This window comes from Ovis aries, chromosome 10 (genome assembly GCF_016772045.2).
Source record: "Ovis aries strain OAR_USU_Benz2616 breed Rambouillet chromosome 10, ARS-UI_Ramb_v3.0, whole genome shotgun sequence".
In the NCBI taxonomy this organism is placed as follows: Eukaryota; Metazoa; Chordata; class Mammalia; order Artiodactyla; family Bovidae; genus Ovis; species Ovis aries.
The window spans coordinates 35,895,933-35,922,717 of record NC_056063.1 but is presented as its reverse complement, the minus strand read 5'-3'; the positions used below and the strand labels follow the sequence as shown (position 1 = coordinate 35,922,717).

Below are 26,785 nucleotides of genomic sequence, written 5' to 3'. Positions count from 1 at the left end.
ACAGTGAGAGAAAGAGTCCCCTGGCAGCTCAGAGAATGGCTGTGGTCCCGGGCCTCAGACCCAAGCATGAGGTACACACATGCCTCAGGACAGGAGCCACGGCAGGGGCTGTGCCCTGTGCTGGGGGCTGTGAGCTCGTGCATAGGGCTGGGTGACAGTGTGGGGCTGGCAAGACAGGCTCATGGACAGTGAGGTGGCATTGCCAGCACCTTTCAGGCCCATCTCAAAGGCTAACACCACCTGTTTGTCAGACATGTTTTGAAACAGGCATGGAAAAGATTGAGGATTTCAAATATATGGACACAGATGATTTCAATGCCAAATTTTAAAAAAGGAATGAATCAAATGATATAGGACTAGTTTTGAGTTAAAAAAACTGTCTGAGCTGTAGTAATAAAATAACTAGTTCAAGAATTCAAGCCAGGGCTTCCCTGGTGGTCCAGTGGTTAAGAATCCACCTACCAATGCAGGGGACACAAGCTTGAACCCTAGCCAGGAAGATCCCACATGCTTCAGAGCAACTGAGCCTGCGCTCTAGAGACCATGCTCTACGGGAGAGGCCACCACAAGGAGAAGCCCGTGCACTGCAAGGAAGGGTCGCCCCCATTCCTGGCAATTAGAGAAAAACACTCACAGCAATGCAGACCCACAACAGTCAAAAATAAATAAATAAATAAAAGAAAAAAAAAAGGAATTCAAGCCACAAATAAGATGACGACCAGCTACTGCTCACTTTTCTGGGTAGTGAAACTACAGTAGGTGCAGTTAAGCTGGACCCACAGCCAGGTCTGCACCTGTAGGGAGACTCGGGGGGCTGTAAGAGAGGGCTCCCCTGGAGGCCAGGAGGTTCGATTTAACAGGGCACAGTGACAGTTCCTCAGCCAGGCCCCAAGATACCCTATGGCCTCTGTCCTTGAAACATTTTAGTAAAACTTGAAGCCACTAACTTAAAAACAAATACCTCACACATCATAGTACTTCTTCATGGAGAAAAGGGTATCACACCAAATTATGAAATCACATGGGGACAGGTGCACCCAACCAGGATGGGGTAAGGAGAGAAGGATGGAGGCAGTACCTTTCTGGTAGTATTTGGAGTTGTGGGTCCACCTGAACCCCGTGCAGAGGCCGAAGTCTGTCAGCTTGATATGGCCGTCAAGGTCTATGAGAATGTTGTCGGGCTTGATGTCCCGGTGGATGAAGCCCATCCTGTGAACACTCTCAACGGCCAGTGTCAGCTCAGCAATGTAGAAGCGTGCCAGGTGCTCCGGGAACACCTCCATGCGGATGAGCAGGCTCATCATGTCCCCGCCCGGGATGTAGTCCATCACAAAGTACAGGCTGTCCTTGTCCTGGAAGGAGTAGTAGAGCTTGACCACCCATTCATTGTCCGCCTCCGCCAGGATGTCCCGCTCTGCCTTGACGTGAGCCACCTGGTTGCGGTTCAGGACGTCCTTCTTTCTCAGGGTCTTCATGGCATACAGCGCGTGCGTGTCCACCTTGCAGGCCAGGCACACTTCCCCAAAGGCGCCAACGCCCAGGGTCTTCACCTTCACAAACATGGACTTGTCCATCTTGGCCCGCTTGAGCCTATTGTAATTGGACTCCTTCTGGTAAAGAATCTTTCTCATCTGCTCCTGCTCGGCCTCACAGAGCCCGGCCTGTGCAGGAGGAAACAGGACAGGGTCACACTGGACGGGCCCCATGGGGGCAAGGAGGGACAGGACAGGGTCACTCTGGATGGGTCCCATGGGGACGGGAAGCCCCAGAGTGGAGGGCACACCATGATCTGTGGAAAGGAGGGTGCAGAAGAACCGGGCCAATGGTACAAGTGAGAAAACGACTGTTGGTTCTCTACATCCACAGTCACAGATTTAGAATCAAAAGGGGAGATGTAAAAATAAGGAGTTCTTTCTCCAGGTTGACTTTTAGGCTCTAAAAACTAAAGACAACTTGTATCACTAAAAATTTGTGCAAAAGGGGACCGTAAAATTCCTGGAACTCTAAGAGCAATGTAATAATTTAATGACAGTTCAGAGGAAAACGGGAAAACAGAAAAGTCAATGAAAATGGAACAGCATTTTCACTGGAATCCGATCTTATTTTTAAAACTTTTTAGAATCTGAAATCACCATAGCATTTCTATAATTTCACTAATAATTAACGTTCCCTAACAGCTTAGTGTCAACTAGCATCTACTTCAAACATTATTTAACAACTATAGACTTCATTAAGAATGAACTGAATCACTAATAGCCATACTTCTCTTTAAAATTCCCACAATGTCAATGTGTAAAAAAAACTCAAGTTTTCTTTCTCCTCTTTCAAAGTGTTTCTTTACCAGTTGGAGAGCCTTGATGGATTTGCTCCCCGGAAAGGACACGCCGTAACAAGCGACGCGTTCGTTCACCGGGGGAACATCCGCACAGTCCTCCCCACCCCGAGCCGGGACAGGGGACACGATGCGGGGGGGCTTCTCCCACTGGGACCCCGACACCAGGCGTGCCCTGCGCCCACCTTCGCCATCTCCTGCTCCAGCTGCAGCCGGCGCGCCACCTTCTGCTGGTGGGTCTTGAGCACGTTCTCCACGTGCTGCTCCATGAAGAACTTGAAGGCCGAAGGCGAGTAGCTCTTGATGCGTGACTCGCGCCTGTCCTCGTCGCGGCTGCCCCTACGCACGGGCACCGGAGATGTCTGGATCTGCTTCCGGTCCCTGCCCACCCTGTCGGCTTTGGTGGCCCCGGGGCTCGCGGGGCTGCCGTCGGGGGGCTCAGAGGCGCGGCCGCCCCGGAGGCCCTGCTGCAGCCCAGCGCACAGCCCGTCCACGTCGAGCGGCTCGGCGCGGGCCTGCGGCCGCAGCAAGTGCCGCGGATAAGGCGGGGGCCGGCCCCGCGCCTCGGCGCCCCCTGAGAGCTCCTCCGCGGGTTCCGGGCCGTCGGGCGGGTGCGCCGGTGCCCAAGCGGGGTGCGAGGGCCCCACGGCCGTCTGGGGTTCAGGCCGAAGCACGCGCACGCTCCGCACTGGATGCAGGATGCGCGCGGCCGTGACGGCCGTCACGGCGTTAGGCGGGGCCGCGGCGCCGCTGAACGAACCGGTGCGGCTGGGGCCCGGCTTGGGGAGCGAGTCCCGCCGGGCCAGGCTGGCGCTCGGCCAAGGTGGCGCGCCCGGCTCGAAACGCTCGGCGCCCAGGCCGGTGCGCGCGGGGGCGGCCAGGCCGGGCGGGGCGCTGTCGCCGGCGAACGCGGCGCCCCGGGGGGCCCCCGGGTGTCCCTGGTGTGGCGGCTTGGGGTGCGGGGCCGGAGCGTAGGCGGCGCCGGGGGCTGGGAACTGGAGGCCGGGGGTTGGCACCGGCGCGGCCGCGCCCTTGGCGGCCAGCCCCGCGTACGCGCCGGCCTCCGGGGTCGCCTTGCTTTGGAAGGAGGAGCTGCGCTTGACGCCATAGCCCAGGGGCTCCGTGGGCACCAGCAGCGGGGCTCTGTAGTGCGCGCCCCCGGGACCCGCGAGGCTCATGCGAGCTGCCTCCCCGGCGGCCGTGTAGCCCTTGGGCGGGTGCGGACGACAAGGAGGCCCGACGCCGGCGAAGAGGAAGTCCGGGTACGGGCGGGGCGCTTCCTCCAGGGCGGCGGGGCCCTCGAAAGCCGGCCCGGCCACCTGCGTGAAGGGCGGGAAAGGCTCGCCCGGTGCTTCGAAGCTCGGCCTTCGTGGCCCGGGGGCCGGCGCCAGGCCCTTCCCTGCGGGCAGAGACGGAGGCGGCGTTAGAGGGCCGCGAGCAGAAGGCCCCGCGTCGCCGGTCGGGTACCCTCCTCCTAGGGCCGCAGGAGCCCCGGCAGAGCCCCCCAGGGGAACATGAAGCACCAGCGCCGGGGCTGCCCCCAGGGCCGGGGCGGGGGATGAGCTGTCACCCAGACCCCGAGACGTGGCGGCAGCAAGGCGATGCTTAAGGGCGTTCCTCAATCAAGAGAAGCGAAATGTGACGGGCAAATGTCCGTGTTCTCACCGTTTTCACTCTGCGTTTCTCAGTCAGTGCCTGAGACAGGTGGTTAAATTCACCCACAGTGAAAATATGTTTTTCTATTGTTCTTTTAATTCTGTCAATTTCTAGTTTATATATTTTGAAGATATGTAGTAGATAAATACATTTTTGAAATGTTATGCCGTCAAAAAAAAAAAAAAGAAAAGGGAAACCTGTGTTCTCATCTCAAGGAAGGTACAATGCATTTAATACAAAGCCCTTGCAAGTTCCTCACTCAGCAGATGAACTGGGTTTATCCAAGGTCTCCAGGGAAAACTCCTTCTGGTCAATATCCTGAATCCCTTATTGCCCCCCAGGGGCCTCAGGTCCCCAAAATGGCTCCATCTGCTCTACCCAGGAAGAGAAACACCCACTGACTAGCAGGCAGGGGTGCTGAGGCGACTGGCCCTCCCTCCCCGGGAGTATGGTGGGAGTGGCTTTCCCACACCTCTGCCTGAGGCACTGTACTCTGGAGCCACCTGCCACCGTGCAGCCTGGTCTCCGAGCTCACAAAGTGGGAAACAAGTGTGTTTTAGAATCAATGAAATAAGCCTCCCCTTAAGACTCCCGCACAACTCCAGAAGAAAGAATCTGCTGAGTGGCCTAATTTTCATTTTGAATTTTCCCTTTCATGAACAGAACTCCACAAATCCCCAGGAAGTAAGGACCCAGCTAAGTGTCGATCTGCCCCCATTCTGGGGTATATAGGATGTTGGGCAGGGCAGGTTCAGTCCCCGTATCCGGACTCCTGTGAGGGAGGTGGTCTGCGCGATGGCCATGAGGCCCTCTCCCCACAGCCGCCTCTCCATAGCCTCCAGTGCACTCACCTGGGGAGGTCTGCTTGACGACCCGAACGATCTGCTCCTTGCCTGGCTCCAGGTAGCCCATCTTACTGATGAACTCCAGGGCGGCCTCGATGCTGCGGCTGCCGGTCTGCTTGAGGGCCCTGCCCGCCATCTCCTGGAGAGGGGAGCACAGAGACATTAGCTGGGGGCCTGGGCATGGGTCACCTGAAGCTTCCAGGGACAGCCTTTCTGTACCACACCCGCCTCCGAGTCAGTGGAGCAAGAACTGCTGGGGACTTATCTTGGGGCTGATGAACCTCACACACATTCAGTGCAGTCAGTCAGTCGTGTCTCTTTGTGAGCCCACGGACTGCAGCATGCCAGGCTTCCCTGTCCTTCACCAACTCCCGAAACTTGCTCAAACTCATGCCCATCGAGTCGGTGATGCCATCCAACCATCTCATCCTCTGTCATTTCCTTCTCCTCCTGCCTTCAATCTTTCCCAGCATCAGGGTCTTTTCCAGTGAGTCAGTTCTTCGAATCAGGTGGCCAAAGTATTGGAGTTTCAGCTTCAGGATCAGTTCTTCCAATGAATATTCAGGACTGATTTCCTTTAGGATGGACTGGTTGGATCCCCTTGCAGTCCAAAGGACTCTCAAAGAGCCTTCTCCAACACCACAGTTCAAAAGCATCAATTCTTCGATGCTCAGCTTTCTTTCTAAGTCCAACTCTCACATCCATATATGACTACTGGAAAAACCATAGCTTTGACTAGAGAGACCTTTGTTGGCAAAGTAATGTCTCTGCTTTTTAATATGCTGTCTAGGTTGGTCACAGCTTTTCTTCCAAGCAGCAAGCATCTTTTAATTTCATACCTGCAGTCACCATCTGCAGTGATTTTGGAGCCCCTCAAAAATTGAGTCTGTCAGTGTTTCCATTGTTTCCCCATCTATTTGCCATGAAGTGATGGGACCAGATGCCATGATCTTCATTTTCTGAATGTTGAGTTTTAAGCCATCTTTTTCACTCTCCTCTTTCACTTTCATCAAGAGGCTCTTTAGTTCTTTGCTTTCTGCCATAAGGGTGGTGTCATCTGCATATCTGAGGTTATTGATATTTCTGCTGGCAATCTTGAGTCCAGCTTGTGCTTCATCTAGTCTGGCATTTCGCATGATGTACTACTCTGCATGTAAGTTAAGTAAGCAGGGTGACAATATACAGCCTTGATGTACTCCTTTCCCAGTTTGGAACCAGTCTGTTGTTCCATGTCCAGTTCTAACTGTTGCTTCTTGACCTGCAAACAGATTTCTCAGAAGGCAGGTCAAGTGGTCTGGTATTCCAACTCTTGAAGAATTTTCCACAGTTTGTTGTGATCCACACAGTCAAAGGCTTTGGCATAGTCAATAAAGAAGTAAATGTTTTTCTGGAACTCTTGCTTTTTCGATGATCCAACGGATGTTGGCAATTTGATCTCTGGTTCTTCTGCCTCTCACATACTGACCCCACCCAGATCTTTGATCTCTGTTTCCTCTTCCTCACACAAACTGACCCCACCCAGATCTTGATGGTAGGCCTGGAAGACTTTGTTCTGCTCCTCCTGAGAAAACTTCTGTGACTGGATGGAGACATTCCTGTCTGGTCTGTGGAAGTCAGAGAATCAGCCTTCCCCCACACTAGGGAGGGAGCCAGGGGAAGGGCTACAGTGGGTGAGAGAGCATGGGTCCCCGGGACAGGCCTGGCAGGACAGCTCCCCCCACCTCTTCCAGAACAGTCCTGGAAAGACAAGCAGCCCCCACCCCCCAACACTGCTAGGATGAGTTTCGGGGAAGAGGGCCAGAGAAGGGAGAGGAACCAGGGACTGTCCTCAGGCCAGATGAGGACACACAGCTGGCTCTTCAAAGACAGCAGGATGTGGGCAGACGGAGGAGAAAAGGTATTCTTGGCTGGTAGTCAGTCAGAGCAGGGTACGGGGAACCACAGACCAGTCAACTGTCCTGAACCTTCTATTCTCTTCACATGTCCCTGTGTCCAGAAATGAGCATGACAACACCTGCAGTCTCATGTGCACAGGCTCAGCTCTGCCCCTAGAATCTTGATGGCCTGCAGTCTGCTCCAGGGGGCAGGATCAGGCCAATGCCAGCCCCCAGACTCAGCTACAGTTCCAACATGTGAGCAAACAGCCTGGATGCTCAACCCCACCAACACAGCTGGACAGCCCAGAGGATCATAATAAGTAATAAACTATGGTTGTTCTTCAGCCGCTAAAACTTCTGGGATGGTTTGTTACATAGCAGTAGACAGTGGGTAACTACTTTTACTGCAGGTATAACCTGAAAAATATACCCACTTATTAATTTTACCTCAACTCTGAATGGTTGGGTTTGCTAAATAAATTGAATTTGTTAAGATCAGTTTTATGGAAAGTTAAATTTACAGATATTTAATATAATCACGAACAGAGATTTAACAAAACACCAAGAAATAATATTTCACCAGAAAATGAGAACATTATCGCAATATTGATTACTGGTGTGATAAGTGAAACTTAAGAACCTTAAAAATGTATTTTTATTCCAATATATCCCATAGATTATTACAGTTGTCCTGTTAGAAGCCTGATAATAAAGCACCAACTTTGCTTCTATTAGGGCTTCCCTGGTGGCTCAGAGGTTAAAGCGTCTGCCTGCAATGCAGGAGACCTGGGTTCAATCCCTGGGTCGGGAAGATCCCTTGGAGAAGGAAATGGCAACCCACTCCAGTACTCTTGCCTGGAGAATCCCATGGACGGAGGAGCCTGGTGGGCTACAGTCCACAGGGTCGAAAGGAGTTGGACATGACTGAGTGACTTCACTTTCACTTGCTTCTATTTGTCATAATCTGGCTGCACAGTCAGCAGGAAGTACTGCTTTCTACATCATCTTGCAACTTCATAGTCCCTCAAATAAGAAGTTTGGTTGGATTCATATTTAACTACAAAACTATTCTTATATCTCCATGATTTGTTCTTAAAGAAGCACTATAGTCTTGTATACAGTTGTTATGGTAATTTAGGTCCAACCTCTTTTGAAGAAAAACACATCTATTTTTTTCAGTAATGAATTTATGTGGAATTTGAATTCATTCTTGTTGGGAACTCTGGTTTTCTTAACACAGATTCAGTCTGTCTCAGCCCACAGTGCTGGAGGAAGAACTGGGAGGCGAAGGGCCAGTGTGTGAGTAGCAGGACCCCAGGCCCAGGGCACACATGTGGGCGGCAAGGGATTGGGAGACAGGCCCCGTTGGGGGGACCGCCTGACCGGCGGGGACAAGTCTGCACCAAAGGACGGGGGCAGCCGGCAGAGCAGAAGCACCACTGCAGGTTTCATCACCAGTGACAAGCCGGCGTCGGCTCCTGGGACTCAGCAGGCTGATTATGGGGGAAGACTCTCCCGGGCAGATAACTACTGCCGTCCAGTCCTGCCATTTGGACGTTTCCCTGCAAAAAGCACACAGGCCTCCTCACCAAGCATCCTTGTCACAGACCTTCAAGCTCCAGTCCACACTTTTAAAATGAGCAGCTGCTGTGTCTCATGTGTGTCCACAGTAGCCCCTGTGCAGCTGTGGTCCCACTGTGCAGGGGACAGTCAGCCCACGGGCGACCAGGGGCAGGGATGTCAGGATGCAGATGTCATACAGATGCTTCCTTCCCTCCATCAAGACTGGCTTCCAGAGACTGTGCATGTGTGGGGGCTCCCGCTGCGTGTCAGCACGTGTATCCTTTTCTTGCTCTGTGGATACACGTGACACATGTGCTCTGCTGTGTGTGACCTGGCTACACATATGCTCCTTGTCTCAGGGAAGCTGTGATCTCTGGCTGGTCCTGTGCCAGCAGGTGGCGGACTGAACCCTGGACAGTAACTGGTCATCCACAGCAGAGCATGGATATTTTCTCTGAGAAAACAACCGAGTGACCCCACGTGGGGCAGTCTGTATACCAGGAGGCTCGGCCCTAGGCCAAGAATTTCCAAAATGTGAGCCCCTGCTGGAGAGTCTGCATGGAGAGGCTGTTGGCAAGAACTCAGCAGGATGCCAGCAGAGTGAAGGCGTGCAGAGGGCTCTGTACCTAAGCCCTGTCCTGCCTGCCAGTCACCCCGAGAAATGAGCGCCACCAGCCAAGTGTCAAAGATGGAAAAGGCGAGACTAAGATGGATGACTGCAACCATGAAATTAAAAGATGCTTGCTCCCTGGGAGGAAAGCTATAACAAACCTAGACAGTGTATTAAAAACCAGACATCACTTTGCCAACAAAGGTCCATATAAGTCAAAGTTATCTATGGTTTTTCCAGTAATTATGTACACATGTGAGAGTTGGACCATAAAGAAGGCCGGGTGGCAAAGAATTGATACCTTTGAATTGTATTGGAGAAGACTCTTGAGAGTCCCTTGGACGGCAAGGAGATCCAATCAGTCAATCCTAAAGGAAATTAACCCTGAATATTCATTGGAAGGACTGATGCTGAAGCTGAAGCTCTGATACTTTGGCCACCTGATGCGAAGAACTGACTCACTGGAAGAGACCCTGATGCTGGGAAAGGAGGAGAAGGAGAAGAGGGCAGCAGAGGATTAGATGGTTGGATGTCATCAGTGACTAAATGAACATAAGTCTGAGCAAACTCTGGGAGAGAGTGAAGGACAGGGAAGCCTGGTGTGCTGCAGTCCATGTGGTAGCAGAGTCAGACACGACTTAGCGACTTAACAACAAGGCACATGAGCGATTTACTCAAAATTACAATGATGACAAGGATGGGGTGGAGGGAGAGGAGCTCAGAGAACTTGTGTCTGTTATAGAGCAACTGATGCCAGCACTGTCAAAGTCCCCTCTCCGCTATGGGTGCTAGGGAGAAGTCCCCACCTGCAGGTTCTCACCACCCACCTGCCCGCCGCCTGGGCCAGTTACAGCAGCTGTGGTGGCAGGTAAAACTAGGCTGCTCTGGGCCACCAAGTCAGTCCCACCTGGATGGGATTAGTCGCTGACTTGAAGCCAAAGGATGTTCTCATTTCTTACACTGAGCAATGTGCTCAAGGGAATACTTATTACCTCATAAAAGCAAAAATTAGCATGTGCTATGATTCTAAAATCTATGCAAAGAGGCTGATTTTCTGTAGACAAGCTCTAAAACAGGCAGGAAAGGTAATGAAAGGCTGTGACACAAGCCCTGACCTTGGTAAAGGCTATACCAGAATCCTGCAAGTTGTGTTGGAATGTTCTGTTTATTTACTCTTTGAAATGTCCCCTTCCTTGTCCTTCCACTAAATGTAAACAGATCATTTTAAAGTTAAATAAGGAAGTGGGATTAAAATGCTAAATAATTTAGAGGAAAAAACAGATAAGAGAAAACAACTTTTTGTCCTCGCCACAAGGAATCTTAACCACTGGACTTCCAGGGAAGGTGGGGTCTGTGACACAGCCGCCCATCGTGGATGGATGGAGAGGCCTGCCAACCTTCGGAGCCCAGTGGGCAGCCTGCAGCACACGGATGCTGGGGCAGCAGCTAGAGGAGGGAGGCTGGCAGGTAGAGCGCCGCCCAGCGACCCCATGTGGAATACATGGAGCTCCAGCGCTGCGGTGTGAGCGCCCTGCTCCCTCGGCCAGCACTGCAGTGAAGTATGCTGAAGGAAAAATGATTCGCTGGACACCTCCTCAAGTCATCTGTCAGGAAGGCCTTCCGGCAGAGTGAGAGGCTGAGATCCCCAGCGACAACACACTTCCACCCCTGGGGCAGAGAGGCATGAGCCCGGCAGTAACACGAACACTGCCGGCTGCAGGGACCCAGCATGATTGCTCTGAGCCCAAAGGTCCCATCAGAGCGGCAGACCAGGCGTTACCGGACCAATAAAGGTAGAGTGTAGTACTCCAAAAAAAAAAAAAAAAAAAGAATGTCTGCTGAGTGGCTTTACAGATTCAATCAAATGAAATCTCCTTTCTCAGAAATTCACAATACTTAGTATTCTTTTTCTAGCTGAACACCCTAAACTAAACAAAGATCCAATCTGTTTTATGACAATTTAGTTTTGAAAAAAGGGTAGTGAAAATATAATTTTCAGTTTTAAAATCAGGGCTTCTCTCCATTTCTGAGGAATGTGGAGCCTCCAGGAGTTACAGGTAGCCTGCCATGCTCCAGGCAGGAAAGGCTAGCAGCCCATCTACAGTACACAGCAGTTTTGTCTTCACTCTCACAATTTCATAAGAACAACACTTAACCTTATTTATGTGTGATCTGACTCTGCACTGTTATCAGAGCCCACAAAACTGATTATTCCACTCATTCAAGGATCCTGCTCTGTAGTTGGAAAAACACCTCACTAAAAATGCCCGAGTGCTGTCAGCAGTCGACACCTTCCCATCAGAAGATAACTCCTTTCTTCACAGGAGCCACAAGTGGCTTGGGGAAGAGTCACCCCTCAAGTAGCCTCCCTCCTCTGGACCGCCTCATTCACGCAGGACCTCCCCACTCCCAGGCTAGCGCATACACAGACACATCAGAAAGGTCTCTGAGGGACTTCCCTGGTGGTCCAATTGTTAAGAGTCTGTCTTGCAGTGCAAAGGACACTGGTTTGAACCCTGGTCCAGGAAGATCCCACAGGCAGCAGAGCAACTAAGCCCAGAGCCACATATACTCGAGTCCATGCTCCAGAGCCCCTAAGCCACAACTGTCATACCCATGTGTCACAACTACTGAAACCCACGTGCTCTAGAGAAACCACCGCATGAGATGCCCATGCACCCACAACGAAGAGTCACTCCAGCTCACCGCAACCAGAGAAAGCCTGCACACGGCAACAAGCACAGCCAAAAGTAAATAATAAAAATTATTTTAGGAAAAAGGTCTCTGAAACCTTAGACACTCAGCTCATGTCAGGTGTCTGTAGAACCGTGTAGCATCCAACAAGGTGAGCAGTCAGTGTTATGTGGCAGCCTGGATAGGTGGGGAGTTTGGGGGAGAATGGATACATGTACACATATGGCTGAGTCCCTTTGCTGTCCACCTGAAACTATCACAACGTTATTAACCAGCTGTGCCCCAATACAAAATGTTTTTGGTTTTAAAAATAAATAAATTTTACAAGTGAGTCACTGTCCTGATACCGTCACCCAGGTGCCCGAGTGGGACAGTCTGCTCCACACCAACTCTCCCAGGAAGCTACTGCGTGCCTCTGTTTTGTTTTCAGCTACTTGTTTTTACGTGTTTTGCTGCGCCGCTTCTTGAGCTGTGGCACTGGGATCTTTCAGTTGCGGCATCTGTTTGCGGCCTGTAAACTCTTAGCGGCTGCACACAGGGCTCAGTGCCCCAGGAGGGACCGCACCCAAGCCCCTGCACTGGGAGCGGGGAGTCTCAGCCCCGGGCCTCCAGGGAGGTCCCACAGTCCCTGCGTGGCTGCCTGTCCGGGTGTGCCCGCTGTGTTCTCGGCACGGGTCAAGGAGGTTCAGCCTCCCGGCCGGAGGCAGGTCCCATCTGAGTACCTCCTGGAGCCGGCGGGCACCCCCCGCGGGCGTAGAGGAATCACACGTTTAGAAAAACAAAAGCGTGCGGTTTTGCTTGAATTTTCGAATATTTTAAATCTCTCAAAAAACTAAGCTTGGTTGCTTTCTCATCGGCTCATCTGTCTGGGGGTCCAGGGCCATGGGTTTCTCGTGAGCGGTGCCCTCGCTCCGACCCCGCCTCTCCGTCACGACGGCTCCGCCTGGACCTGCGGGCAGGGAGGCCCTCCGTCCACAGGCCGCCAGGCCGCGCTCCCAGCTGCCCACCGCCCTCCCGCTGTCTCCACAGCGGATGCACAGGCTGCGCGCCCGGCGCCCCTCACACGGCAGGGCAGGGTGTGGGGGTGCCGCTCTGGGGGCGCGGCCCGAGCTCGGCCCCACACACCCCTGGTCTTCGACTCAGAGGAGCCACCTCACCCGGTGACCCTGCGGTGCCCCTCAGCCCTCCTCCACCCAGGACCCCACACCCCACAGCGGAGACTCCGCGCGCAGGCAGCTCTCATCCCCTTCCGAGCCGCCTCCAGAGTCACCGACCCGACAGAAGACCACGGGCCTCGCTGCGTCCACAAGGGGACCTTCCCGGAGAAAAACACAAGGGTCTGCTTTCAGACAGGCAGTGACCTCTTCTGGCACACATCATTCTGACCACGTATTAAAAAATAAGTGATCGAACACTTGTGATAAGTGATAAAACATCAAGTCCCCTCTTGACTCTTCAACTGGGTACTTTGCCAATGGCTGCCCTTTGGTATTCCTCCCACCTGGGCATCATTTTCTTTCTTAATTGGTGTATCTTTGATTTATAATGTCATCAGTTGCAGGTGTACAGCGAAGTGATTCAATTATACATATACCTCTATTATTCTTTTTCAGATTTTCTCACATACGTTTTCATAGGATATTGAGTAGAGCTCCTTGTGCTATATGTAAGTCCTTGTTGGTTACCTGTTTTACATATTAGTGTGTATATGTTACAAACTCCTTATTTATCCCTCCCCTCCACATTTCGCCTTTGGTAACCATAAGGTTGTTTTTGATATCTGTAAGACTATTTTGTAAATAAATTCATTTGTATCTTTTAAAAAAATCAGGTTCCACATATAACTAATGATTATCTTTCTATGACTTGCTTCACTGAATTTGACAATCTCTAAGTTGCATCCATGTTGCTGCAAATGGCATTATTTCATTGTTTATGGCAGACACATATGAAACTGTGTATGTGTATACACACACATCTTATCCACTCATTCCGACATAAATTTAGGTTGCTGCCGTGTCTCAGCTATTGTAAACAATGCTGCTCTGAACACAGAAGTGGTTATATCTTTCTGAACTAGAGTTTTTATATTTTCTGGATTTACACCCAGGAGTGGGATTGCTGGGACATGCAGTAACTCTACGTTTAGTTTTTTAAGAAACCTCGATACTGTTCTCCATAGTGGCTGCACCAGTTTACGTTCCCACCAACAGTGTAGGATGATTCTGTTTTCTCCACACCCTCTCTAGCATTTATTTGTTGACTTTCTGATAATGACCATTCTGACCTCTGTGAGGGGGTACTTCACTCTAGGTTTGATTTGCATTTCTCTTGATTAGTGATGTTGAACATCCTTCCATGTGCCTTAGGAATCTTTTTTAAAATTCTTTTCCCCCATTTTGGCCGCACCTCACAGCATGTTGGATCTTAGTTCCCCAACCAGCAATTAAAGCCAACCTCCTGCATTGGAAGTGGGGGGCCTAAGCCACTGGACCACCAGGGAAGCCCCCAGATAATAACTTTCGAACCAGATTTCTCTGAAAGGAAATGTACCCTCTAACCAGGACAGGAAAAAGTCTGAGTTGGAAGGTCAGAGTGAGGGCAGAGTTGTTTTAAATCATAAAGTAACACTATACACCAAACTGATGGATTATTTCAGGAGCATTAAAATGGCAGTCCTTTCTATTAGCAGTTAACATAAGTTAAATGCTGATGGGAACTTACAGGGTACCCCAATACTTCATTTTATATGTGTTTTAATGTATTAGAAACAGTACCCACTTCATTATTTCCTGCACTGCAATTATCACTAATGGATTTTACCACAATGAGATCCCACCTGAATTCTGGATCATTTGCCTGATTTGTTTCTTTATAACACAACTGCAAAAACAGCTCTTTTGTTTGTAAGTGACTTACAGGAGGAGGTTTTCAGTTCTGCAGTCAGGCTGAGTCTCTGCACTCTCCCCACTATTTCCCCGGGATGGCTGGCTCCTTCTGACCATCACAACCATCTCACCTGTCTGTCAGCGGGTAGCAGCTGGCAGCTGATCTTGCTTCACATGCGCACAGAGAGAACGGTGGAGCCTCTGCTGTCACTTGCACTAACCACTCTGCACCCGTTGCTCACAGCCCTGGGCTGGAGGGGAGCAGCTCTCAACACAATAAAGCTCATCACCCACAGGAGAGTTCCCGCACGGCCCAGAGGCTCCAGGAAGCCTGCAAGCAGCACCACTAGTCTCACAAACAGATTGTCTGAGAAATGTAGATTATCTGGTAAGAAACTACAAGAGGTTTGACGGAGCTTTCAGAAGTAAAAGGGGGAGTTGTTTCTTTTCTCCCAGGTCCCGGGACTCCGAGGCCAGGAGTGCATAATTAGGTTATTTCTAAGGAACTGAAGGTGCTCAAGCCTTCCTGAGGTGCCCTGAGCATGAACCCTGCTCAGTCCCCAAGCACCAGAAGTGTCCGGCTTGTGTCCTCATTCACCCAGCTGACTTCCACACAACAGGTGCTGGCAAAGCACCTGCCTTCAGAAGCCGTTTCATGAGGCAAGGGCATTTTTACTGGTTACGTGTCACTGATACCCCATGCACAGCTCAGCATCGCTAAATACATGGTTCCCGTGTGTGTTTACGTGTATTTGGTGCCTCCACCCTGATAGCTCAGTTGGTAAAGAATCCACCTGCAAAGCAGGAGACCCCAGTTCAATTTCTGGGTCAGGAAGATCCCCTGGAGAAGGGATAGGCTACCTACTCCAGTATTCGTGGGCTTCCCTTGTGGCTCAGCTGGTAAAGAATCTGCCTGCAATGTGGGAGACCTGGGTTTGATTGCTGGGTTGGGAAGATCCCCTGGAGAAGGGAAAGGCTACCCACAGTATTCTGGCCTGGAGAATTCCATGGGCTGTATAGTCCATGGGGTTGCAAAGAGTCAGACACGACTGAGCGACTTTCACTTTCACACCACTAACTGGAGACGTCACACTGTGTTGCACCATTCTGATGATTTCTGAAGCTTTTTATTCTAGTCTCTTTTCTTTAATATAGTTACATCTCCTCTAACAGTGTACGTGCTATCTTTTAAAACAGGAGGAAAAAGAGTCAAAGAGCCACTTCATGCTAATCAACCTTCCCCCTGAATTAAAAAACGCACAAAACAAAAACAGGTTAAAGGAAGCTGTCTCTTTCCCATTACAGCCCAGAATAAGCCAAATAAACCTTAAAAAGGGCTATGGGGGAAAGCTTGCCAGTCCTCCCAGGGGCACCCTTTGCGGAGAGCTCAGATCTCTGGATCGTGCTGGAGAAGGAAAGTAGCTCACGGGACGGTTTCGAGGAGAAGGGGCTTGTAGCCCAGACACCCCTCTCCAGGGACATTTGCAGGGCTCCTCTGTACCCTAAATGAGCTATCCCTGGGCCAGCCCACAGGCAGCCTCTGGGGCCTGTACCCACCTGGTCACAGCCCGCATCCACCAGCTCCTGCAGCATCTGTCTGTTCACTTCTGTGGCGGCTGAGGTGCCCGACTCGTTAGCAAAGGGGAGCAAGGAGTATCTGATCTCCCGCAGGGCTTTCTGGTACGGCCCAAACTTCGGGGCACTCCTCATCTGCTGCTGCCGGGCAGTGTCCTTGCCCCCCAGGACCTTGCCCCCTAGGACCTTGGCGTCCAGGGTGGCGTCACTGCCCGGCCCCACAGGCGGCTGCTTCAGCCCCTCCCGGATCTCCTGCAGCCGCTGCCGGCTGTTCCCCGAGTATGTGGTGGCAGGGAAGGTCTTCGGCCGCATGGTCAGCCCAGGTTCCTCTGACCATAAATACAATCTTCTTAAAGCGTTTTATTGTTTAAGGGACAAGACCAACAGTATCAGTTAGCTGTAAACACGCTTTCACAACAGTTTCCTTTTGAAAGTGTCCTTTCCTTCCATTTTTGTAGTTCCTACAGAGAACCAAACATTTTCCAGGGTCTTCATTTTGAAGATCATCTCCACCTGAAAAGGAAAATCAGAAGGTGTTCACTGGTGTTTCCCACATAATGTTAGCAGTACTTTTTTGTGATGGTTTAGTCACAAAGTTGTGTCCAACTCTTGCAACCCCATGGACTGTAGCCCTCCAGGCTCCTCTGTCAGTGAAATTTTCCAGGCAAGAATACTGGAGTGGGTTGCCATTTCCTTCACCAGGGGATCTTCCTGACTCAGGAATAGAACCCGGGTCTCCTGCATTGCAGGCAGATTCTTTACCAACTGAGCTATGAGGGAAGCCCCTTAGCAGCATTGCTGGTGTTTCCCACATAATGTTAGCAGTACTTTTTAGGAATGGACAAACTCAACGACGACAACAAAAACAACCTAATCAAAAAATGGGCAGAAGACCTAAACAGACATTTCTCTAAAGACGACATACAGATGGTCAACAGGCACATGTCAAGATGCTCAACATCACTAATTATTAGAGAAATGCAAATCAAAACCACAATGAGGTATCACCTCACACTGGTCAGAATGGCCAACATCAAAATGTCTACAAATAACAAAAAGGAAAAAAGGAAAGATATAAGCATCTGAATGCAGAGTTCCAAACAATAGCAAGAAGAGATAAGAAAGCCTTACTCAGAGATCAATGCAAAGAAATAGAGGAAAATGACAGAATGGGAAAGATTAGAGATCTCTTCAAGAAAAGTAGAGATACCAAGGGAACAACATTTCATGCAAAGATGGGCTTGATAAAGGATGGTATGGACCCAACAGAAGCAGAAGATATTAAGAAGAGGTGGCAAGAATACACAGAAGAACTATACAAAAAAGATCTTCACGACCAAGATAATCACAATGGTGTGATCACTCACCTAGAGCCAGACATCCTGGAATATGAAGTCAAGTGGGCCTTAGAAAGCATCACTATCAACAAGGTTAGCGGAGGTGATGTTTCCAGTTGAGCTATTTCAAATCCTGAAAGATGATGCTGTGAAAGTGCTGCACTCAATATGCCAGCAAGTTTGGAAAACTCAGCAGTGGCCACAGGACTGGAAAAGGTCAGTTTTCATTCTACTCCCAAAGAAAGGCAATACCAAAGAATGCTCAAACTACCACACAACTGCACTCATTTCTCATGCTAGTAAAGTAATGCTCAAAATTCTCCAAGCCAGGCTTCAGCAACACATGAACCGTGAACTTCCAGATGTTCAAGCTGGTTTTAGAAAAGGCAGAGGAACCAGAGATCAAATTGCCAACATCTGCTGGATCATCAAAAAAGGAAGAGAGTTCCAGAAAACATCTATTTCTGCTTTATTGACTATGCCAAACCCTTTGACTGTGTGGATCACAACAAACTGTGGAAAATTCTGAAAGTGATGGGAATACCAGACCACCTGACCTGCCTCTTGAGAAACCTATATGCAGGTCAGGAAGCAACAGTTAGAACTGGACATGGAACAACAGACTGGTTCCAAATAGGAAAAGGAATATGTCAAGGCTGTATATTGTCACTCTGCTTATTTAACTTATATGCAGAGTACATCATGAGAAAGGCTGGGCTGGAAGAAGCACAAGCTGGACTCAAGATTGCTGGGAGAAATATCAATAACCTCAGATATGCAGATGACACCACTCTTATGGCAGAAAGAGGAACTATAAAGCCTCTTGATGAAAGTGAAAGAGGAGAGTGAAAAAGTTGGCTTAAAGCTCAACATTCATGGCATCTGGTCCCATCACTTCATGGCCTACAGATGGGGAAACAGTGGAAACAGTGTCAGCCTTTATTTTTTTGGGCTCCAAAATCACTGCAGATGGTGACTTCAGCCATGAAATTAAAAGACTCTTACTCCTTGGAAGGAAAGTTAGGACCAACCTAGATAGCATATTCAAAAGCAGAGACATTACTTTGCCAACAAAGGTCCGTCTAGTCAAGGCTATGGTTTTTCCTGTGGTCATGTATGGATGTGAGAGTTGGACTGTGAAGAAAGCTGAGCGCCGAAGAATCGATGCTTTTGAACTGTGGTGTTGGAGAAGACTCTGGAGAGTCCCTTGGATTGCAAGGAAATCCAACCAGTCCATCCTAAAGGAGATCAGTCCTGGGTGCTCACTGGAAGGAATGATGCTAAAGCTGAAACTCCAGTACTTTGGCCACCTCATGCGAAGAGTTGACTCATTGGAAAAGACCCTGATGCTGGGAGGGATTGGGGGCAGGAGCAGAAGGGGACGACAGAGGATGAGATGGCTGGATGGCATCACCGACTCGATGGACGTGAGTTTGAGTGAACTCCGGGAGTTGGTGATAGACAAGGAGGCCTGGCGTGCTGCAATTTATGGGGTCGCAAAGAGTCGGACTCGACTGAACTGAACTGAGAGAGGATGTAGAGAAAAGGGAACACTCCTACAATGTTGATGCGAATGTAAATTGATACAGCCACTGTGCAGAATTGTACGGAGGTTCCCAGTAAAACTAAAAATACAGTTAACACATGATCCAGCAATCCCACTCCTGGGCACATATCTGGAGAAAACTCTACTTCAAAATGATACATGCACCCCTATATTCATAGCAGCACTATTCATTAATACAATAGCCAGAATATGGCAGCAACCTAAATGTCCATCAACTGATGAGTGGATGAAGATGTGGTACATATACTCAATGAAATACTACTCAGCCATTAAAAAGAATGAACTTAAAGAGATTATTGTACTAAGTGAAGTGAGTCAAACAGAGAAAGACTAACACCATATGACATCACTTATATGTGAAATCTAAAATATGACACAAAAGAGCCTATCTATGAAGCAGAAACAGACTCATAGGCATACAGAGCAGACTTGTGGTTGCCACGGGCAAGGTTGTGAGGGGGAGTGTCGGATTAGGAGTTTGAGGTTAGCAGATACAGACTATTATATATAGAATGGATAAACAAGATCCCAATGTATAGCACAGGAAACTATATTTAATATCCTGCAATAAGCCACAATGGAAAAGAATAGAAAAATAGTGTTTCAGTTCAGTTGCTCAGTCGTGTCCGACTCTTTGCGACCCCATGAATTGCAGCACACCAGGCCTCCTTATCCATCACCAACTCCTGGAGTTCACTCAAACTCACGTCCATCGAGTCAGTGATGCCATCCAGCCATCTCATCCTCTGTTGTCCCCTTCTGCTCCAGCCCTCAATCTTTCCCAGCATGTCTTTTCCAATGAGTCAACTTTTCGCATGAGGTGGCCAAAGTACTGGAGTTTCAGCTTTAGCATCATTCTTTCCAAAGAACACCCAGGACTGATCTCCTTTAGGATAGACTGGTTGGATCTCCTTGCAGTCCAAGGGACTCTCCAGAGTCTTCTCCAACATCACAGTTCAAAAGCATCAATTCTTCGGTGCTCAGCTCTCTTATGTGCATATTTGAGTCACTTTACTGAAGAGTCTAAATTAACAGGGTAAATCAGCTGTGCTTCAATGTCAAAAAGTGAGATTTTGATAACAATGTTTATAAAGTTAAAGTATCTTTCTTTTTAAAGAGAGAAAAGCTCAGACAGGGGAAAGCTGACACCATTAGACTCTGTGTGAACACATGCCTGCAGCCTGATCCAGGCTGCACAGCTCTGAGGACCTGGTTCTTCCTCCAGCTGGAGCGTGGCAAGCCTGCCCTGTGTCCAGGGACAACCCCCTCCCACCTGCTCACCACATGAACCTCAGGGCTCCCAGCTGTAAACCTCTCCAGAGTAGAGGGCCCTTCACCCACCCAACCTCAGAGACCCTGCTGTTCACCCCCAGCCTCCCCACCCGCCCCAGGCCCCAGCACCTGAACTGCAAGAACTGTGAAAATTGAGGTGGGAGCCGCTGCCCACTGCCTGGGTCTGTGCCCTGTCCGGGGCTGGAGCTGAAACCGGGCCCCCGGGGGTCTCGGGAGAGCACTCAGCAGGGGCTGTGCCCCTTCTCCAAGCTTCAGATGCAGTATTTCTGATGTTTATACAAAAACCACTGTAAGAAGCTGCACAAGTGCACTATATTGCTCAGCCAGAAAAAGTAGTAAAGCTCTGACACAAGCTGGTGTTCAGTCACTAAGTCGTGTTGGAGTCTTTGCAACCCCATGGACTATAACCCACCAGGCTCCTCTGTCCATGGGATTTTTCAGGCAAGCATACTGGAGTGGGTCACCATTTCCTTCTCCATGGGATCCTCCCGACCCAGGGATCGAACCCATGTCTCCTGGATTCCAGGCGGGTTCTTTACTGCTGAGCCACCAGGGGAGCCAACAAGCCACAATGTGGATGAACCTTGAGGACATTATGCTGCTTGAAGGAAGCCAGACACAGAAGGAAAACGCTACGTGACTCTAATGAGGCAAATCCAGAGACAAGGTGGGCTGCAGTGACCAGGGCTGGGCTGAGAAGGTTATTACTTAATGGGTACAGAGCTTCTGTTTGGGACACTGAAAAAGTCCGGACTGTGGCAGTGACTGCAGTGACAGTGCGCATGTATTTACTGCCACTGAACTGTACACTCAGGAATGGTTAAAATGATAAGCATTACACCAATGCATCTAACATTCATATCCAGCGGGCCAAGGTCTGACCATGCTCCCCCTCCAAACACAACTGTGCTGGGAAAAGCCGAACCCCAGCCCTGGTGCTGACACAAGTGCACCCCGCTCACAGACGGAGGTCTGAATCGCCTGCAACCCCCCACCCCACACGGAAACACACCGGGGAGCAGCTGCCCAAGGCCACACACCCCCAGTTACTCTTGAGTGCCTGTGGGTCCCACAAACATCCCGATTATAAAGCCAAGCAGTGCAGGAGAGACTGGACATGTTTGCATTTACACATGAGCTAAGAAACACCGGGGGTGGGGTGGGGGGGGCGGGGGTGGGGAGGTGCCCCTGAACGGAATCCAGGTCAGACGTAGTGGTGTCTGTCCTTTCTTTTCCACCCCCTCAGCATTTCATTATGAAGATTTTCAAACATACAGAAAAGGTGACAGAGTTATTCAGTGACAGCCCCTCAACCTGCACCTGGGAAAGCTCCTTGTGTAGAGGGGGCGGGAGGACCCTCGCTCCCTGCGATCATCCTCTTCCCACCGTGCTCCCCTAGGCACACCTGGCTTCCTCGGTGATGGTGCCAGACACCTACCGGCAGGCCTGTCCTGCCTGAATCACTAGGGAAGGATGAAGCTTTCCCTCAGTCGCACAAAGAATCCAAGTATTTTCTCAGCTTGAGACCTTCCTTGTATTTTACACTTTAGTTTGACGACAATTGATTTCATGGCAAAATTATGAACTTCTGAAAGCATTTTTCATGAGAATACTCATCAGTCAATTACGACTGCAGCTGGAAATGAGCCTCTCTTGACATACTACAGTATCATTTTAATAAGCTCTCTCACCCAGAATTTCAAAAGGCCCAAGAGCCCTACGACCTAAGGTCTCAAGGGTCTTAAAAAAATGAGGGTGGGCCTCCCTGGTGGCTCAGTGGTAAAGAATCTGCCTGCCAATGCAGAAGACATGGGTTCGATCCCTGGTCTGGGAAGACCCCACATGCCATGGAGCAACTAAACTGGTGCACCAGAACTACTGAGCCTGTGCTCTAGAGCCCGGGAGCCGCAACTACCGAGTCCATGTGCTGTAACTACTGAGACCTTGTGCCTGGAGCTTGCGCTCCGTGACAAGAGAAGCCACCTGCATACCTCAACGACAGTAGCCCCCGCTCCCCACAACTAGAGAAAATCTGCACAGTGTCAAAGACCCATCACAGCCAAAAATAAATTAATAAAATTATACAGGCTTCCCAGGGGGCGCTAGTGGTAAAGAACCGGCCTGCCAATGCAGGAGACATAAGGGACATGGGTTCAATCCCTGGGTCAGGAAGGTCCCCTGGAAGAGGGCATGGCAACCCACTCTGGTATTCCTGCCTGGAGAACCCCATGGACAGAGGAGCCTGGCGGGTACAGTCCATGGGGTTGCAAAGAGTTGCGCACAGCTGAAACGACTTAGCATACATTCCTGGTGGTGCAGTGGTTAGAATTCTTTGTTTTCACTACTGAGGCCAGAGAACTAAGACCCCACGGTGCACCAAAAAAAAAGGTGGGGTGGGTAGCAAACAAAGCAGTCTAATGTCGGGACTTATCTTAGGTATCAACTGACTTAAATATATCTCAGAAGAAACTATATGACACTGGAATTTTAAAACTGCAATGCAACTCACAAAACAAAACTCATTTTCAAATCTGGGGCTGAGACAATGGCTAAGGCCTATCCCGAGTCCAGGCGGCTCCACTAAAAACAATATGAAGAACAGTATTCTAAGCAAACCTTAATGTGGCCCTACCAAACTCAATCCTATCCTTCAACCAATCCTGGAAAATGTTATCAGATGTTCAAGAATTCTAATTCTAATTCCTCCAAGTGCTTCACAACCTCACAGGCTGCCAAGTACACATTCAGCACCGACCAGGGAACCAATGAAACCTACGTCCTGCGGAACCCACACTAATGACATACGGCATTTTTTTAAACACTATTTCTTGGACCTAAAATTCCAGTTATTAGTTAAATCGTATCTTTACTATAATTAACTAGCAAAGCTGAAACGAGATCAGGCAGCCGGGTCAGGCCTCCAGCCAGGTGCTGAACGCCAGAATCATAAACCACCACGCTGATGGCCGACTCCAGGGCTGCCCCGGCCAGGAAACCCCATGCCAGGGCCACCCCTCACCAGAAGAGTCCCTGAAAACATCCTTCCAATCAAGGGTGCAACCACAACATTTCAGAGGGCACAGAGGTCTTCCACATGTGTCAAATGCTGTGCTGGACGGTACGTCAGGTTATCCAGGTAAGACAGAGCCTCACCTCCAAGTAAGTTTCAGACCCAGGGAAAAGAAACCACCACATGCCTTACTGGCTTTATACACGACATCGGTATGATATATATACACAGACATCCGTGTGTGTGTATACCGACACACAGACACACACATTATGAACAGCAGCATAAAAACCATCAAGCTATAGAAGTCTGTACCCAAGACCACCATGCGGAATGGGCAGGCCAGGGATAAACGTACGGTCTGTTCTGTGCAGCACTCCTCACAGCAAGCAACCCAGCAAGTGAGTCTCCTGTGTTCTTTCCACGCTCCAGCAGGGCTTCCACTCTTTGAGAAGCGTTGCCTCCTTCCAACACCCTCCTTTCCCAGGGTCAGACACTTCCTGGCCGGGGCTCTGACCACCTGAGCCACTGCTGTGGACAGAGGTGACCGTCACTGTCCCCGGAATCCCAGTGACCAGGCCTATTCAGAGACCTCTCAGAGAAAGGGTAGTGTCACCAAAGCTGGAAAGGGGAAAGGGCTGACACTGGACGGAGGAAGTGTGAAGCTATTCCTGGAGCCTGGGACTTCCTGTGAAAAGGCTAAAACACAGAAGAGAAAGACAGGGAGACAACTGTGGGTGTGTGTTGGGGGAGGTACCCTCTGGGTCAATTTAATGAAAACACAGGAGTGGCACTCCTGTGAAGCAGGACAGGACTGAGTTAATGAGTAAGGAAAAAGCCAGTCCTCAGCACTCCAGCTCAAGATCACCGCCTGGAGTCACGACCCCAAACGAAGACCCACTCCACTGAAAAGCCAACTTACATCCTCAGAAAGGTTCTCACCATCCCAACTACATTTAGAGACTACAGGATCTGCCTGGTACCACAAAATCAGAACAGTTAATAATAAATGCAAACCAATGCTACAAAATATGAGTGTTCACTTATCTTGCAGAAAAATTCCTATGAACGGCAAATATTGGCACTCAGACAATAAGTAAAAAAAAGAAACACCTGTCACTACTAGGTTGACAGATGGCAAGAGATACAAAGTTTTCCTAGAGTGAATGGCAAACACTGAACAATGTCAGAGTCAAATTCCCACCCTAATTTTAGCATTGTAACTGTTCTCTCTCTGTCCAAGGGTATCAACCTTTGCTGGCTTTAAAGCAACCAACAGGAAAGTGAGCAGCAAAGCAGGCTACCTACCTTCAGGCCCCAGCAGCCTCTACAGGTGCTGCTGTGATAAGACCCAACCCCATCTCCACAAGGAGCAGCAGCCACCCACACACAATGGGGCTGGGGACCCTGGACTGGTGAGGATGGACCGGTCTTTATAAAGGAAGGAGATTCAGAGAGTTTTTTTTTTTTACAGCAGATTTACAGTCAAAACAAAGTAAATGCAGGGAATTGATCTTCTTTCTTCAAACCCATCATTCTTTTAAAAATCAGTGAAGAACATTATTTAGAAGTTTCACATTATTATGACCATGAAATAAAATATAAGAGCAGCTTTTCAAAAACTACATTAATCTGTTTTTTCCAATACAAATCAGAACACCTCCCCCCAAAGTTCCCCAAATCTTTCCTGTGAGTTTATGGGGTATTTATCAGCTTCAACACCTCTCCCCACCCCCAGCCCACACATGCAGTGAGGTTTAGGAGACCAGAGCTGGCTATTTACAACAAGATATTCAAAATAACAAGGCATCTTATGGTAAAAACATCCCCCCACCCCAAAGGAAAAAGTTCCTCCCACCAACCCGGGGATTTGCTAAGGAAAGAAAGAAATAGGTACAGCTAAGTCAAAACTACTTCAAGTCAGATGGAGAGCTGCAAGAACTCTCTCCAGTTCAAAAATTCCAAGATTCTAGTAATTCACCTTAATAATTTTTCATGACAGCTTCTGCTCAGATATGTTATTCAATAAACTGCTTGACTTTTTGAGATTTATTAAATGTTCAGCAATTTTAATTTCAAAGGAATGCTGGTATATTCACTAAACAGTGACCAAATTTTATGAGGTTGAATAACAGTGTCTTAATTATAATTTAAAACAGACTTTCTTAAACAGTCTGTGCATTCTTATTTTGAAGATTTTCCTTTTACTGCCTTAATACATTTGCTAAAAAAAAAAACAAAAAAAAAAAAACGGAAAAGATACAAAGCAGCTTAGTCTCTAGATTGAGCGCTCAAAAATGGTGATCCATTGCAGGGAACGGAGCTTAAATTCAACTGAAAATATGGACCAAAGTCTCCTTAGCACAATTTTCCTAATAATTCGCCAGGAGTTACTTTCTCCATTACTAAGGGAAGGCCTGTCAACTCCTGGGTTAAAATTTAAACTGAACACCTGTGTGAACAACACACATTTTGTGACTTTCCATTCAAGTTTCTTAGTAAAATGTGGCCAAACTTTCCTCTTAAAACGTACGTATTTGCTGAGCACTTTGGGAAGAGAGCTGCCTGGCCACTGACTCTACCTGCCAGGCGCTGGACCCCGTGAGGCCCCGGGCGAGGGCTCCAGCCGGGATTCCAGCCCGGCGAGACCCCGGCCCCGCCGCCCGTGGACCGCACGCCCAGCGCACCGGTCGGGCCCGGCCGACGCCCGCGGGCCGGGCAGGTGTGCCACCAAGGCCCCGCCTGCCTCCGCCGGCGCCCCAGGACCGCGAGCCGGGTCGGAACCCAGCCCAGAGCCGGGCACGGGGGTCCCGGGAGGCCCGGCTTCGGGCCGGGTCGGGGTGGGGGAGCTGGTGGGGGAGGGAGTGGCCCGGGGGCGCGGCGCGGCCCAGCCGGAGCGGGGCGAAGCCTCGGCGGGGAACCACCGCCCGCGGGGCCGAGGGGCTGGGGCCGAGGCGGCCCGACGGCGCGGACACCCACCCCCCCGGCCGAGCGCGCGGCCCCGCCCGCCGCCCCGTCCCGGGTCTGGACCCCACCTCCCCGCTCACCTCGCGCCGTCTACGCCGTCCGCGGCCGCCTGGCCCGCGCCTCCGGGGCCTCGCTGGGGACGCCGGGCCCGGGGGCGGCCAGCGGGCGGGGACACGGGGCGCCGGCGGGCTGGCGGGCGGGCGGCCCCATCTTCCGGCGCGAGCGCCGCGGCCCAGCGCGCAGCCCGAGCGGGACATTCGCTACATTGTTGGCATTCCTGGGCCGTCACGTGACCGTCGCGTCAGCGCCACCCCGCCCAGCTCCCCGCGGCGGTGGCGGCGGCCCCGCCTCGACCCCGCCCCTCTCCGGCCCCGCCCCCACAGCCAACCCCGTCCCGTCCCCCACAGCGGCGGCCCCGCGTCACAGCCAGCCCGGTCCCGCCCCCAGCCAACCCGGCCCCGCCCACGCCGGCCCCGCCTCCCGCGCCTCAGGCTCCGGACTATCCGCGAGGGCCCGCCGGCCCCGCCCCGCCCTCCCGCTCAGCTCCCAGGGGTAAGCCAGATCCAGGCAC

General features: G+C 50.5%; 1 protein-coding gene across 4 annotated transcripts in view; it reads right to left on the bottom strand.

Annotated features, from left to right (window-relative positions):
• LATS2 (large tumor suppressor kinase 2) overlaps positions 1 to 26,484 on the bottom strand; it is a 45,462-nt gene extending 18,978 nt beyond the window's left edge. For 3 of the 4 annotated variants that reach the window (XM_042254907.2, XM_015098193.3, XM_042254908.2), the window contains exons 1-5: positions 26,295 to 26,484; positions 16,023 to 16,553; positions 4,840 to 4,972; positions 2,518 to 3,731; positions 1,079 to 1,661 (exon numbers count right to left, since the gene is read on the bottom strand). In XM_042254907.2, coding sequence (XP_042110841.1) covers positions 1,079 to 1,661; positions 2,518 to 3,731; positions 4,840 to 4,972; positions 16,023 to 16,352 — 2,260 coding nt within the window. In that variant the 5' untranslated portion in view covers positions 16,353 to 16,553; positions 26,295 to 26,484. Of the gene's footprint in view, positions 1 to 1,078; positions 1,662 to 2,517; positions 3,732 to 4,839; positions 4,973 to 16,022; positions 16,554 to 23,605; positions 25,912 to 26,294 lie in introns of those variants that run through there. The other variant, XM_060394486.1, reaches the window with a different exon arrangement.
• Positions 26,485 to 26,785: the final 301 nt, after the last annotated feature.